The 16,856-nt window shown below is 34.1% G+C and overlaps 1 protein-coding gene across 1 annotated transcript in view; it reads right to left on the minus strand.

Moving 5' to 3' along the window:
* GNAT3 (G protein subunit alpha transducin 3) overlaps window positions 1–16,856 on the minus strand; it is a 54,996-nt gene that overhangs the window by 27,225 nt on the left and 10,915 nt on the right. Inside the window, exons 2-3 of the mRNA XM_025449464.2 lie at window positions 3,582–3,624; window positions 614–755 (exon numbers count right to left, since the gene is read on the minus strand). Of these exons, the coding sequence (XP_025305249.1) occupies window positions 614–755; window positions 3,582–3,624 (185 nt within the window). The remainder of the gene's footprint in view (window positions 1–613; window positions 756–3,581; window positions 3,625–16,856) is intronic.

Raw genomic sequence — 16,856 nt, forward strand, 5'->3', positions numbered from 1 at the left:
AACTAAGTGGGTTTTTAATGTGTTTTAACATAAAATATATTACAAAATATAAAATAGGATGAAACTGTTTAGATATACCTTATAAACATAACTGACTAGTTGAGTATATTATACAAACATCTTACTTAATCACACAATTTCGAGTTGTTTTAAAAAATTAACATAAAAGAATCATTTCGTTGCCCCACATTGTCTTTGTAGTTATTGTTGAGCAATAATGATAATTATGTTATAAATATAACTATAATGTTTACTCCATGAATGACTCATAATTAAACTAAGAAAATAAGTGTAGATTTATTGCAGTTTGAGTTAATGGAATGAACTCTTATATTTAGTAAATGTTATCAATCTTTTTCTCTAATACAACATATTATTTGATACTAGGTTCGATTCCTAGAAAAATAGTTAATGCTAAATAAGATAATAGTACACACTCTAAAAGCTTCATTTAAAGAGAAAAAGGAATCTTACATGAAACAGAATTAAAATTCCCAAAATTCATATTTTATACTTTTACATTTTTGTTAGATTAGTCCTACAAATTTAGTTCTATTGTTTTATGGCTGAAACTCCATTGTAGGACTACAACTGTCATTATTCGCATACTTACTGCACTTCTGGGATTTACATAATCAATCCCAAGGGTAGTCATGGCTTTCACAATAGCTAGAATGGATTGCAATGTATTACTGTAAATAACTGCTTTGAACTCCATGCATTCTTGCTCACTGTAACCATTCTTATGGATGATCCTATAATTTAAACATGAAAAGCTTTTGTGAGTTGAGCAATTGTTTTTTTTATAATATTAAAACATCAATAATAATTTGCTGAAATAAAATTACAGTATGTATTTGCTACAAAAAATATTGTCCATATGTCTATGTTAAATCTGAACAATTTTATGCCTTTGAATTTTTATTATCATCATTGGGATTTAATACAGTATTTTCTTTCTGAGCTCCTTGTGCTAAATATAAAAAAGGACTTTGAATTTACCCTAGATAAACCAGTATTTAAAAATGAGTAAATCATGAGAACCTTACTTAGAAAGCTTACTTGTTTTCAAAAGAAAAGTTTCCAGATTCCCCGCACAAAGATACATACAGAGTTCTGAAATGTCTTTATAACGTGATTTCTAGAGGAAGCAAAGCAATTTAGCAGAACATTCATTTCTTTTCCTATCACTTAAGACACACTGGAAAATAGGAGTGCCGGCTTTCTATATATAGCATTAACAAAGGCATTTTTTTTAATGTAGGCAATTACCTGCTGTTAAATCCCTTGTCAGTTTTCCATCTGTGTACGTGCCACTAGTTCTCAAAGTATAAATGCTCGACATTTTATTTGACTGAACTCATCTTTTCCTTCCACTCGATAGGAACACAAACTTTTACTTATAGTTTTGGAGTAATAGATTAAAATAGATTTACTTTCAAAAGCTAAAATCTCTGCATATGCTGATTACTTTTTTACATCTGTCATATAGTATGTTCTTGCTCCTTTCTGTTGTTAGTTGTTGTTTTTGAAGTGCTACAGGTACATTGGGTATCATTTTGGATGTCATATTCTGAAGCAGTTGTGTTTTATCTATACAGAGACGCTTTATCATAAGTGGAAAAAGAATAGAAGTGCCCTGCAAGATACTAAAACTTTGAAATACAAGAATTTCTGCAGTGAGAAGAGTTGAAGCAGCCTCTGTATCCAATATTTATTGTTTTTGGTATTTAATTACCAGTAATTACAGTATCTTTATTTTAAACATGGCATGTTTATCTTGCTGTATTAAACAAGTAACTTCAATAAATAAATAGATAATTAGAGATTGTAGAAAAATAAAGTAAAATGTCTTTGTGGATAGATCAAGAATAAGTTCATTAAAAAAATCTCAGTCCTTTCTCAAAAACTGAAACTGGGAAATTATTTTAATTTCATTAAAATGGCAAGTACAACTAAACTTGGGGGCATTTAGGATTTCTTTCTGGAACAAATTCTGATTTCTATCTTTTCATCATAGGATAAGGAAACATCACAAAGCAAAATGACAAAATGGTGTTTAATTTACTTTTAAAAAAATCCAGCTGTAGTGAGACTTTAAGCAGCATTGTTTGTCTAGGGACTGCATAAATACATTTCAGTGAGATAGAGCTTTCTACTTGCAAGTTGATTCCTAAATCTGTTTAAATTAATGGGCTTTTACTGGGCATTTTCTGTAACATACTGAATTATGTGTGAAAAGAATGAGTGAATTATACTTTCTCTCCTCCCCAAGAACTTATAGACTGGATCTCCACTGTAGCCCCTAGAAGTTATACAGTAGCCACTAGACGTTAATTAAAATTAAATTCCTCATTTACCCCAGCCACATTTCAAATGCTTAATGGCCACATACGACTAGGAGCTGCTGTCTTAGAGAGTGCAGATAGAGAATCTTTCTGTCATCACAAAATATTCTATTAATACCAGAAAGGAAGAACATAAAATCAATTTTTGTGCATTGTGATAGTACATAGCAACCATGTCTGCATGTGATGCAATAAAGTAGAGAAGAAAAAGTGGTAAACTTTATTGGGAATATGTGTAAGGGGTCACAGGAGACTGCCTGGGAGCAGTGATGATCAGCTGAGTTTTCAAGGAGAAGTAGTTACTTCCAGATAGTGAAAACGAAGAACATTCTAGGCAGAAGGATCAGTATGACCAAGTAGATGATTACAATTGTCAAGTTTTGGTGTGTGCCAAGCACTGTTTTAAGTGCTTCATATGTCTTCTCCTTTCTTGCACTAAGTCCTTTAAAGGAGGTAAGATTCTTGCCTACATTTTACAGGAAAATAATTGAGGCATAGGTAAAAGCAGGAAGCCCCCCAACTCATTCAGTTAGTACGTGGTACAGTTGGGCAAGGAACGCAGTCTGATTGGGGAGCCTGCGACCTTAGCCACCTAGCTGTACTGACTTGGGTAGTTCACAGAACTGTGTGAGTTCAGCATTTCTGGTGTAGAAGCAGGAAGGGGGATGTCGTGGGATGTTAGGAGGAAGAGAGCTTAAGAGCTGGATTCTGAAGTGTCTTCTGTATCCTTCAAGGAGCTTGTACTTAATAGTTCATGAAGAGTACAATTCAGGAAAGAGATACAATTTTCTTTTTAAGAAAACTGATTGATGTTGGTGTGGTTACTGTGGTGAAAGAAAAAAGAAGGAAGAAGAAAGTGCTTTGCAGGTTAAAAATATTGTTTCCTCCTAAATTCAAATGGATCATTGATTGACATATTTTGAAATGTTTATGGCTTGTGCCCACATTACCAAAACCCTAAATTATACCCAGATTAATATATTTAAAATATGACTGCTTTTAGTATTCATCTTGTCGAGAAGCAGAGTTTAAGAGAGTGGAGATTGCAATATTACACACCAGTTGTGCTCTTTGTTAAAGGAGGGAGGGATACTTGCACAGGAATTGTGCCAGCTCTGCCACTACTTGGATGCACAGATTATCAATCAAATTTTCCATAAGCATTTATTTTCGGACTGCTCAAGTACACGGATAGACCTCAAATATCAAACATTTTAAATAGTCTATACCTACTTCATTTGTTTAACGATTGTGCTTTTTCCAGATTCCCCTGCACCTGCAACAGAAAGATGGGACTGTTATAAATTGCTAAATTCATATAGATAATAAAACCTTGATTATCACTTTATTGAGGGTAAATCTTGAACAGAGAGCTCTCCTATATAAAGAAGGAAAATAATCTCTGTCAAGTCTTGAAAGATATTAGCTGCCTACTTTCTAGGATACCCGAAGAAAATAAAACCCCTGTATATTGATGTTAAATCCAGATATAGGTCTGACTTCAAGGTAAAGGGTATCTTCTAAAACAAGAAATGTACACTCTCAGGAAAAAAATATATTACTGCATTTGAACATAATTTGGAAAGCTCGTGTCTCCTGGGTTTGCACCCCAAGGAAAGTAGTCCCAACTTTACAGTCTCTAGGTAGCTCTAAGTCTCCCAGAATGTTTCCTCATGTATCCTATTAGATTAAATAGCAATAAAAAAGGAACACTAGAAAGTTGTCTTTTATTCCCAGAGCGTTTTGAAGCCTATTCCAATTGAAGAATAGACTCTTGTCTTTAATACTGTGTTTACCTTGGTACACAATGTTTTTTCTTCTGTTTATATAAAGGGAAATTAATAAGATAAACAACACTAAACAAACCTAAAGAGGCTGCAGATAACAATGACCGGTGAGCATCTGAAAATGGATTACACATTCCAGAGGGAGGAGCATGGGGGGGGAGGGTGATAATACCATAGAGAACCAGTTGCATTTACCTCGAGCATTTATTTTAGTTGATATACAATATACAACTTAATTTTGGTATGTTTGGCAAACATTGTATACAGAGGTACAAAATTCACATGATTTATAAAATATAAAAGATGAAACTGATGAAAAAAATCCATTTCCAGCTATGTCGCAAGGCCTTTTGAGCATATTTCTTGAGTCTCCTGTGCCATTAATGAGTGTTTACTTGTGAAAAGAAACCCAAGAAGTACTGAATTGAAGTGACTTGGGTTTGAGGGTTTGGTTCTGTCCCCGTGTGTGCACGCCTGTGAGCTTTGTGATCTCTTTGGTAAGTTCTTAAGGCCTTACCTATAAACCAAGAATATTTACTTCACAAGATTATTGAAGACTATAATGCCATAATAAGCACAAACTTATTTGCCAGCTACCATGCAAGATAAAATATAAAGCAATGTACTTAAGAATCCACGTATGTCAGAAACTCTGCGGTACTTTGTAAAGAGAACAGTGTAAAGAAACCCTACATGTATTAAATAAATGATGTTGAATCAACTGGCTGTTCATGTGGAAAGACAGCATTGACTTTTACATGACAATAATCCAAAAATTATTTTGAATTGATTCATAAACATGTATCTGTTTGTGTGTGTACTAAAGCTATACAAGTTCTAGAGCAATACATAGATTAAAAATCTTTGCAAGCTAGAAGTAGCCAAAATGTTCTTAGGTAACACAAAAAAAACCAAACAAAACAACAAAGACTTAAAAATTGATAAATTGGACTTGCTCAATATTAAAAATGTTTGCTTTCCAAAAGACACTGTCAAGCAAATGAAATGACAAGCTACTGACTAGGAGGGAACCTTCACAGCAAGTCTGTCAGGCAAAGGGCAGGTACCTAGATTTATAAAAACTATTGTAAGTTATAATGAGAAGACATATATATCCAATAAAATTAGGCACAAAATTTGAACTGATGTTTTTTAAAACAAGATATTTGTGACCAATAATCTTGTAAAAAGATGCTCCATGTTAGTAATCAAGAATGGCACCCTAGAGAGATAGCATTCCATATCCAGTAAAATTGGCTACAATTAAAAGATTCACAATACCATGTATTGACAAGGATGTGAAGCAATTGGGAGACTCTAATTTGCTGGTAGAAAAGAACAAAGTATATCCACTCCGGAAAACAATTGGCAGCTCCTGATATGTTGAGTATAAACCTATCATATGATCCACTCATTACCCTCTTAGGCATTTACTCCAAATAAAAGAAAATGTACATCCTCACAAGGATTTGCACGTGAATGTTCATATTTGATGAACTTTATTTGATAGCCCCAGAGCAGTAATACCCAACTGCCCATTAACAGGGACAATAAACAAAACGTAGCATCTCTTAATGAAATGCTACAAGCACTAAAAAGGAATACACTCATGACTCATGCAACAACACTAATAAACTTAAAATAACGATGCTGCATGAAGGAAGCAAGGCGCAAAAGAGTGTATTGATCCCATATATTCCATAGTATATTTGTTTCATTATATAACTCTAGAAAGTACAAACCAGGGCACCTGGGTGGCTCAGTTGGTTAAGTGTCTGGCTTTGGCTCAGGTCATATTCCAGGGTCCTGGGACTAAGTCCCACATCAGGCTCCCCACTCAGCAGGGAGTCTGCTTCTCTGCCCTTCTCCCCCGCTCGTGATCTTTCTCTCTCTCTCTCAAATAGATAAATACAATTTAAAAAACATAAAAAAAGTACAAACCAAGCGCAGTGACAGAATGCAGATCCGTTCTTCCTACTCACGGGAGAGGAGAAAGGCAAGGATTGCAGAGGCACAGGAGGAAACTCTGAGCGTGACAAAAGCGTTCAGTATCTTTAGTCATGGTAAAAACGATTTCATGGGTGTGTACATCTATCAAAACTCACTAAATTGTACTCTTTCAGGATCTGCAATTTATTATATGTAGATTTTTATCTCAATAATCTTGTTTAAAAAACATACATCCTCAGCAACTTAAAAATGATTGTACCGTAGGTCATTATCAGGAAGACTACAGAGAATAAAACACCTATGATTTTTAAGGTCCAATATTCTCATAATATCTTAATATATGTGTGTTTTATAAAGTAGGATATTACATACTTATATGTAATATGTAATATTTATGTATTTTGAACAGTAGGATAAATGCAATGGGACTCAGGAGTATTCATATGAGTGTTTATTAAAATGATGATGGCCCGCCTGGGTGGCTCAGTGGTTGAGCATCTATCTGCCTTCGGCCCAGGGCATGATCCTGGGGTCCCGGGATCGAGACCCACGTTGGGCTCCCTGCATGGAGCCTGCTTCTTCCTCTGCCTGTGTCTCTGCCTCTCTCGCTCTCTCTATGTGTCTCTCATGAATAAGTAAATAAAATCTTTAAAAAACAAATGATGACTAGTGTAAGGATGGCTGCCATATGAGGAGTCTAAAATGGATATATCTCTTGAGAGTGAAAATGATGGGAGAATTTGGTTAAAATTACTGCAGCATGTAGGGCATACTGTATAGAGTATAAAATATATAAAGACATATTTTTTAGTGTATTTATCTATGAATCCTAGACATACGAAGCGGGAGGTGGGGAAGGAGCAAATTTAGGCAGCCACTAGAACTTGGAATGTTCTGATTTTACAGATGGGAGAAAAGCAGAGAGTCACCAAGAATTGGCAAAGCCTGATAATACAAATTTCGTAAAACTTTTAGATAAAATCACCAATAAATCTTGAAAGCATTGGGGAATATTCAGTATTTTGTAATTGATATGATCATATTTTTTTTATAATTATCCTCAGTTTACAACTAACTCTTATCCAAGGAAATATGACATTAAAATAAGATAATGACCAAAGATCTGAACTAAAATACCAATGAGTAGATTTGTTAGTTTTCTCATCCTAATTTCTGTATCTTTAAGAGAAGCAAGAGGCTTGATATACTACTGGTAGCTCCAAAAATTGGGTCACGGGACACATACGAAGTCTCAGTGCGCCTGTTAATTTTGGACAGGTTTCAAAGTAGCACAGCTAAGGCAGTTTTAAAATTTCCCAGGAAAAATCCAAACTCAGGATTTGGATTTTATTATGCTACTAAACGTCTATCCCTCACCAGCATGGCAGTCAACTGCCTTGTTTTACCTGTTTTTATGTAAACAAAACTAATAGGACTTTTGATAACTCTGAATCTCAGAATTTTATTTAAACTTATAGCAAAATATATATTGAATTGGAGGACCTTGACTTGCCTGGTTAGATTTTTAACTCCACTGTCAGCTACTTTATTCTAATTTCCCTACTCGACTTTTTCCTAGCACTTACCATATTCTACAAATTGACAAATTCCTCACATGCCATTTTAATTTTTTTTTTTTGTCTGTCCTTCCAACACTGTGAGGTACACTGCACAAGGGCAAGGGTCTCTGTTTTGTCCACTGATGAATCTAAAACACCTAGAAGAGTGTCTAATCCTAGAATTCCAATGAAATAAATGAATTCTTTAAGTTCATACTTAAAAAATAAAATTTTGCCCTTTGTATTGGATATTACACTTTTTATCTTGAAAACTTTCTGCCTGATTGGCACTATTTTCTTCAGCTGTGATAAACAAATATATCTACACCTAAATTTAATCCTACTTCACAGCAAATAGGTATTGTCTCAAGCTTATCAAAATACATCTAGTTCCTACAGTTATCTGAAACAGCGGGCCACCTCATAGCAAGGATATCAGAGTGGTAAAGCTACGGAAAATGAGATTTCATTGCCTGGTGAGGATGTATGGATTCTTCATCCTGAGGACCCAACAGCAGACTTCTCTTCATGCCTTTATACTACTGTGGTCTACACCGCACAGCATAAAATTTGACAAATGCAAAATCAACCACAGCAATTTGCTAATCTTTCTTTATAGACTTGTAACCAAACATGAACTGACAGTTGGCGCAAAACCATCCCAATTAATAGAGACTGCTATGTCCAAGGGTAAAACTTTTGAGGATAAAATAAAAATCTAAAATATCACCTCACCTATTTTCAGAAGACAAGTGGCTGTATTATTTTGCATGACTAAGCATGCTTGTTTGCAAGAGTAGTAAGAGCAAATCAACGAGCTCTGTATAATATTTTGGTTTGCTGGCTTCAGAAAATTGGCTATTTTGCTCCAGGTTGTGCCTCATTTTAGGGGAAAAAAGTTACCTAGCAATATTATAAAACTGTTCTTGGTAATATTGTTTTAAACTCTCTACAGTAGATGTGGACATTAGAAATTATAGCTTCATCCTATTTGGGTGACAGATTTGGAGAATATCTCGCTTCTCCAAATTTATATGTATATGTATATTCATAATTTTGCTATATGGAAAATTGTAGAATCATAAGGATGTGGGAGGACAGCCAATGGGCTCAATAGGAACCCCACTGCTTGTTCATGCGGATGTATTTAGTGTTATATTTTGATCAATCAGAATGGAAGTATTGGGTGGGGGGGGGAACTTTGGTGAAAATCTGAGACTGAGAAAAGGAACTCATCCTGACTATTATATTTAATTGGTAATTATACTGATAACACTAAGATCGGGCAAGTTGCCAAATTATTTCTGAGTCTAAAGGGTATCTTATAAAATGATTATAGGTTAGCTGATCATTCATGACCTTTCTTGGGTAAGCAGAATACTGTAATGTTTACAAAATAGTATGTTTTAGAAACTACATATGAAATATGAATATTTTCCTTGGAAGACTTTAGAGAAGCTATCTGGATCATTCTTTGCTCTTTGTATGACTTTAGTCTTCTATATGAAGGTCCAGTATAGTCTGCTATAGTGTTAACAGGAAAACTCTTGAAGAAAAGTCAATCTCTCCAAAATCCTATTCATTATTTGAAACTCTATTAGAAAGTTATATCAGAAGTAAATTAGCAAGTCCCATTCTCACAATGATTCTAGGTCATAGTTCACAATAACCATTCCATTCTTGTACAATGAGATCATGTTACAGAGTCAAATATAGACATCAAAACAGCATGTTCACATAGGCTGAGGGTGTCCTGAAATAATCTCTTCCTTCCAAACCGGTCATCACTAAAATTATTTTCTGGGTCAAGGGGTACTAAAGGAATTTTATTTATTGGAAGTGGATAATGTTTCAAATAATTAAATATTCAGGTTGGTGCTTCCTATTTTAATACTCAAATTATTCCTAAGAATTAAATATTTTATTTCACATTTTTATTTACAAATATTAAAGACAATTCTAAAGCTACTTGACATTTATGGTTGTAACTGAACTTCAACTGGACACACTCCCAGGCTTGATTATTCATTTGCTAAGAGGCAAAGTGAGAATAAACACTTATCCTGCATAAGATTGTTTTGTAGGTGGTTTTAAAAATCACATAATTGTACAGTAGAATACAAACTCAGAAATCAACCAACTATGCATATCTCTTCATTCTATGCATGAGAAAAATGGGTCTAGGAGAAATTGTGATACTCACCTAAAGTCCCACATCTACCTCAAAACAGAGAAACTATGTCTTCTGACACCCATATTAATGCTGTAAGTTTGATTTATTAAAAAAAAGTCCTTATGATGTCAATATCAAAATTATTTCATCACATAAATTATTTAATTCCTTCATTACAAATTAATATGAAGGCAGTGTACTTGCCATAGATATCGGTGTGCAGTGTCTGCCTGCCATCCATTTATAGACTGTAGGCATGGAAGGTTTTTAGGGTAGCCCTTTTGAACCAACTTAATTTTATTGCACTGACTATTCCTCTTTCTTACAGAGCAGTGACAAAATTATCTGTCTCTTCCTCATGACAACCCTTCAAATCGGCTAGACCGACGGTAGGAAAACGTGATAGGCATACTCACATTTTGGAATTAAACAAATGTGGGCTTGCAATTATTTTTGACTTTGGATATCTTGGTCAAATTTAATCAGAGAGTCTGTTTCTTCTTTTATAAAATGGAGCTATTAATATCTACCGCTTAGGGTTGGGCAGGTTAAATTACAGATAGAAATCCCCAGGACATACTTTAACTTATGGTGAGTTCTCGGCATTTTCTCTTAATTGAAGCATGCTCTATCTCTTTTCTAAGAGAATTTGCAAGTTTAATATGTTCTGGTCCTTCAATCCCTTCTTGTGGAACAAGATATTTAAACCCCTTACACTCGACACTGGACTCCACGTGAAAGCCAGTGTCCTGAAACACTGGTACTGAAAATTGTGCCATACATATCAGGAGATTTATCAACAATACTGACATTCTGATGTAGTAGGATAGGAATGCAACCTAGGCTGGCCTTGCTCTTGGTACTTGTTTTTAAATAGAACACTTAATGCAGACCATGATTCATTTGCCACTGCCATTGTCTTCCTCCTCCTCTTCTTCTTTTTCTTCTTCCTTCTTTCTTCTTTCTCTTTTCTTCTTCAATTTTATCATATCCTCTACCTATATTGAGTTTGGAATATTTAAAAATTTTCTACTTTGATTCCACACCACCTCTTAGCAAACAGATTATTTCACATACTATGCGTGTATAATCTTTTTTTAAACCTCGGCTGAAGATCTCTGTTTAAATTCCATTTTGTTGGGGCACCTGGGGGGCTCAGTGGTTGTCTGCCTTTGGCTCAGATTGTGATCCCGTGGTCCCAGGATCGAGTCCCCCATCCGGCTCCCCACAGGGAGCCTGCTTCTCCCTCTGCCTATGTCTCTGTCTCTCTCTCTGTGTCTCATGAATAAATAAATAAAATCTTTTTAAAAAAAGTAAATTCCATTTTGTTTATTTGGATCAATCATTTCTGATGGTTAAAGTCAGTCAGAACTTTGACTTTGTTTGTCACTATATGTTGCCAAACTCTGAATCTTATTTGAGTATGAAATGGTGCCTATCCACTTTCACCCAAACACCTGGTAAGAGCATTGAATAGGAAAGGGTGAGGGGCAGGAAACTGGGTCAAGTCCCTGAATCATCATTAGCCCTTGTTCACTGTTTGTGGTCAACAATGTAGTCAACTGGCTTACAGTATGAACTATGACAACCCCTGAACGTTATTGTACATATTGCTTATCTGGTTAAGGGAACTGCCTTTATAGCTTGTTTGATAAGAGTTTTATCAGATATGGATGAAAGAAATTTATTATTTGCTTTTGGTTACTTCAAACATAACTATAACGATTTTTCTCCTTTAATGTGGTAATGTAGTAATGTAGTGAATGATATTAATATTCCAGTGCTATTTTAACCATGCATTTTTAGGATAACTGCCCCCTAAAAGAAGATACACTTGATATACTTTCTTCCTCCTCCTCCTCCTCCTCTTCTTCTTCTTCTTCTTCTTCTTCTTCTTCTTCTTCTTCTTCTTCTTCTTCTTCTTCTTCTTCTCTTTCTTCTTCTTCTTCTTCGTCTTCATCTTTGTCTTCTTCTTCAACATTTTGTACATTCTTAGAATCAGCTTGCTAATAATACTGGTTTTGGTCTTTGCATTTATGTTTCTGTTGAGGGAGATTGCTGTGTCACCACCTGTTAAATTTTTTTTTAAGATTTAATTTATTTACTCATGAGAGACATAGAGACACAGGCAGAGACACAGGCAGAGAGAGAAGCAGGCTCCATACAGGAAGCTCAATGTGGGACTCGATCCTGGGACTCCAGGATCACGCCCTGGGCTGAAGGCAGGCATTCAACCGCTGAGCCACCAGGCTTCCCTACCATCTGTTAAATTTTGTTGTCAAGGTTATCAAATAATGTATTTGTATCAAAGTATGTATTTCTTGGGATATCTGGGCAGCTCAGTGGTTGAGTGTGGTCTGCCTTCAGCTCAGGATGTGATCCCGGGGTCCTGGGATCGAGTCCCATATCAGGTTCCTCACTGGCAGCCTGTTTCTCCCTCTGCCTGTGTCTCTGCCTCTCTCTCTGTGTGTCTTTCATGAATAAATAAAGTCTTAAAAAATATATATTTCTTTGTGAAATTTGTAAATGATTTGTTCATGAGATTATTGGTAGAATTTACTTGTAAAGTCATACTGAATTTGTATTTTATTTTTTTGTAGTTAAATTTATATATTTTTTGCCAGATAATAAACAATATCTCAGTGTACACTTATTTTTTCCCAAATATTTTATTCTAATGATCTTAAAACCTGCAAGAGTTTGAGAAAATAGTCCATTGGAAATCTATATTTTAAATTGAAGTATAGTTAACTTACAGATTTATATTAGTTTTAGGCGTACAACATATTGATTCAATAATTCTGTACATTATTAAATTGTATATATTGAATATATAATAAATGCTCACCAAAATAGGTACAAGCACCATCTGTCACCATACAATGTTATTACCATAGTATTGACTATATTCCCCGTGCTGTCCATTTCATCTCTGTGACTTATTTAGTTTATAACTAGAAGTTTGTGAACCTCTTTATCTGTTTCTCCCATCCTACCAACCCACTGCTCCTCTGGCAAACACCAATTCTCTATATTTAAGAGTCTGCTTGGTTTTTGTTCTTTCTTTCTTTCTTTCTTTCTTTCTTTCTTTCTTTCTTTCTTTCTTCTTTCTTTCTTTCTTCTTTCTTTTTTTTTTTTAGATTTTACATATGAGTGAGATCATATGGTATGGCTTTTCCTCTGTCTGACTTGTTTCACTTAACATGATACTTTTAAGTCCACTCATGGTGCGGATGGCAAGAATTCATTCTTTTTTTATGTTTAATAGATAGTCCATTGTATTTACATCTTTTTTATCCATTATCTATTGATAGACACTTGGGTTGCTTCTGTATATTGCCTATTGTAAATAATGCTGCAATAAATAGAAGGGGGCATATGTCTTTCCAAATTAGTGTTTTCATTTTCTCTGGGTAAACATCCAGTAGTGAAATTACTGGGTCATACAACATTTCTATTTTTATTTTTTTGTAGAAACTCTATGCTGTCTTCCATAGTGGCTGCATTTACATTACACCAATTTACATTCTCACCAGCAATGCATACTATGTGTGTTCCCTTCCCCACACTCTTGTCAACCCTTGTTATTTCTTGTCTTTTTTGATGCTAGACTTTCTGAGACTTTCTGACTGGTGTGATCTGATAGGTCACCACGGTTTTGATTTGCATTTCCTTGCATCCCATAGTTTTGAGTTGGATCACTAATGATGATTAGTGACATTGAGCATCTTTTAACATGTCTGTTGGCCATCTGTAGGTCTTTGGAAAAAATGTCTATTCAGGTTCTTTGTCCATTTTTTAATTGGATGATTGTGATGATTTAGTGTTGAGTTATATAAGGTCTTCATACATTTTGGATATTAACCCCTTATCAGAGATAACATCTGCAACTATCTTCTCTTATTCACTAGTTCACTAGGTTGCCTTTTTTTTTGTTGATGGCTTCATTTGCCGTGCAAAAAATATATATATATATGTATTTTTATTATGTATAAATTTATATACATATATAATATATATATATATTATATTATATTTTGTTGTAGTCCCATTAGTTAACTTTTGCTTTTCTTTCCCTTGCCTAAGGATATATTTCCATAAATAAAGTGCTAAGAGTGATGTCCAAGAGATTACTGCCTTTTTTAGGAGTTTATGGTTTCAGGTCTCACATTTAGATCTTTAATGCATTTTGAGTTTATTTTTGTATATGGTGTAAAATAAGTGGTCTAGTTTCTTTTCTTTCTTTCTTTCTTTTTTTTTTTTTTTTTGCATGTAACTCTTCACTTTTCCCAGTACCATTTATTGAAAAAGCTGTCTTTTCCCCATTGTAGGTTCTTGCCTCCTTTGTCATAGATTAATTGATCATATAGATGTAGGTTTATTTCATGGCTGTCTTTCCTGTTCCATTTACCTATGTGTCCATTTTTCTACCAGTATCATACTGTTTTGAATACTAAAGCTCAATAGTATATCATGAAATCTGGGATTATGATGCCTCCAGCTTTATTCTTTCTCAAAATTGCTTTAATTATTTAGGGTCTTTGTGATTTCATACAAATTTTAGGACAATTTATTCTAGTTCTGTGAAAAATATTATTCGTATTCTAATAGGAATCTTTTTTTTCTGTAGATTGCTTTGGATTGTATGGGCATTTTAATGACATTAACTCTTTCAATGCATATGTGTGGTACAGCTTTCTGCTGGTTTGTGTTGTCTTTAATTTCTTTGATCAATATTGTATAGTTTTCAGAGTATAGGTTTCTCACTCCCTTGGTGAAATTTATTCCTAGGTATTTTAATCTTTTTGCTGCAATTGTAAATGAGATTTTAAAAAATTCTCTTTCTGCTACTTCATTATTAGTGCATAGAAAGGTAACTGTTTTAATATTAATTTTGTATCCTGCAAATTTACTGAATTCACTTATCAGTTCTAGTAATATTTTTGGTGGAGTCTTTTGGGTTTTCTATATATAGTAACATGTCATGGGCAAATAGTAAATTTTACTTCTTCCTTACCAATTTGGATGCCTTTTATTTCTTTTTCTTGTCTGATTGCTATGCCCAGAACACCAGTACTGTGTTGACTAAAAGTAGTGAAGTGGATATCTTTATCTTGTTCTTTTTTAAAAAATATATTTATTTATTTATTCATGAGAGAGAGAGAGAGAGAGAGAGAGACAGAGACAGGCAGAGGGGGAAGCAGGCTCCATGCAGGGAGCTGGACGGGAGACTCGAACCTGGGACTCCAGGATCATGCCCTGAGCCAAAAGCAGACACTCAACCGCTGAGCCACCCAGGGATCCGTTTATCTTGTTCTTGATCTTAGAGGAAAAGTTTTTAGTTATTCACCATTAGTATGTTCCCTCTAAGCCCACTTTGCCGAAAGTTTTTATCATGAATGGATATTATATTTTGTCAAGAGCTTTTTCAGATGATCATATGTTTTTTATCCTTTCTCTTATTAATCTGATGTATCACATTTATTTTATGAATATTGAACCACCCTTGCATTCCTGGAATAAATTCCACTTGATTGTGGTGAATGATTCTTTTAATGTATTCTAGACTTCAATTTAATATTTTTTGAGGATTTTTACATGTAAGTTCATCAGAGATATTGGGCTGCAGTTCTTTATTTTTTCCTTTTTTTCTTTTTCCTTCTTTTTCTTCTTTCTTTCATTCTTTCTTTCCTTCCTTCCTTCTTTCCTTCCTTCCTTCCTTCCTTCCTTCCTTCCTTCCTTCCTTCCTTCCTTCTTTTTTTTTTGGTGGCATCTGTTTCTGGTCTTGGTATTAGACTATGCTGATGTCATGGAAGGAATTTGGAAATTTTCTTTCCTCTTCTATTTATTGGACTAGATTGAGAAGAATAGATATTAACTCAAAATGTTTGATAGAATTTACCTTTGAAGGCATCTGATCCCAGACTTTTGTTTGTTAGTTTTGATTACTAATAAATTTCATTACTAGTAATTATTTTGTTAAAGTTTTCTATTTCTTCCTGATTCAGTTTTGGAAGTCATATAGTCTGTGAATTTATTTAGTTCTTCCAGATTACTCAATTTGTTTTTATGTTTTTTTTTATAATCTTCTTTTTTAATTCTTTATATTTCTTCAATATTGATTATTTTTTTCTCTTCCTTTCTTTCTGATTTTGAGTTCTCTCTTTTTTTCTTAATGAGTCTGGCTAAAAATTTATCAATTTTGTTTATCTTCTCAAAAAACCAGCTCTTGGTTTCATTGATCTTTTCCATTGTGTGTGTGTGTGTGTGTGTGTGTGTGTGTGTGTGTCTATGTCATTTATTTCTGCTCTAATCTGTATATTTTTCTTCCTTGTAATAGCTTTGGGTTTTGTTCATTCCTTTTCTATGTCCTTTAGGTGTAAGGTTAGATGGTTTTATTTGAGAGTTTTCTTGTTTCTTGAGATATGTTTGTATCACTATAAACTTCATTCTTAGAACTGCTCTCCTTGTGTCTCAAAGATTTGGGGTCATTTTGTTTCCATTTTTATTTGTCTCCATGTATTTTTTTAAAATTTCCATTTTATTTCTTAGTTGACTTATTCATTGTTTAGTAGCATGTTGTTTAGCTTCCATTTATTCCTGTGCTTTACAGATTTTTTCTTGTAATTGATTTCTACTTCCATACTATTGTGGTAAAAAAAAAAAAAAAGAAGTTGCTTGGTATCATTTCAGTCTTCTCAAATTTATTGATAGTTATTTTGTAGCCTAACATTGTGATCTGTCTTGGAGAATGTTCCATGCTCATTTGAAAATAATGTGTATTCTGCTGGTATTTTTTATGTAATAATCTGGTTATATCTGTTAAATTTATCTTGTGTAGTGTGTCATTCAAAGCCACTGTTTCCTTTTTTATTTTCTACTGGATGTTCTATCCTTTGATGTAAGGTGCTATTAAAGTCCTCTAGTCTATTGTGTTGCTGTCAACTTCCCCTTTTATGTCTATTAATATTTGCTTTGCACTTAGGTACTCCTGCGTTGGGTGTAAATTAAAGTAATTATTGGTAGGAATGTATGTATT

Source organism: Canis lupus, chromosome 18, assembly GCF_003254725.2.
Source record: "Canis lupus dingo isolate Sandy chromosome 18, ASM325472v2, whole genome shotgun sequence".
Classification (NCBI taxonomy): Eukaryota; Metazoa; Chordata; class Mammalia; order Carnivora; family Canidae; genus Canis; species Canis lupus.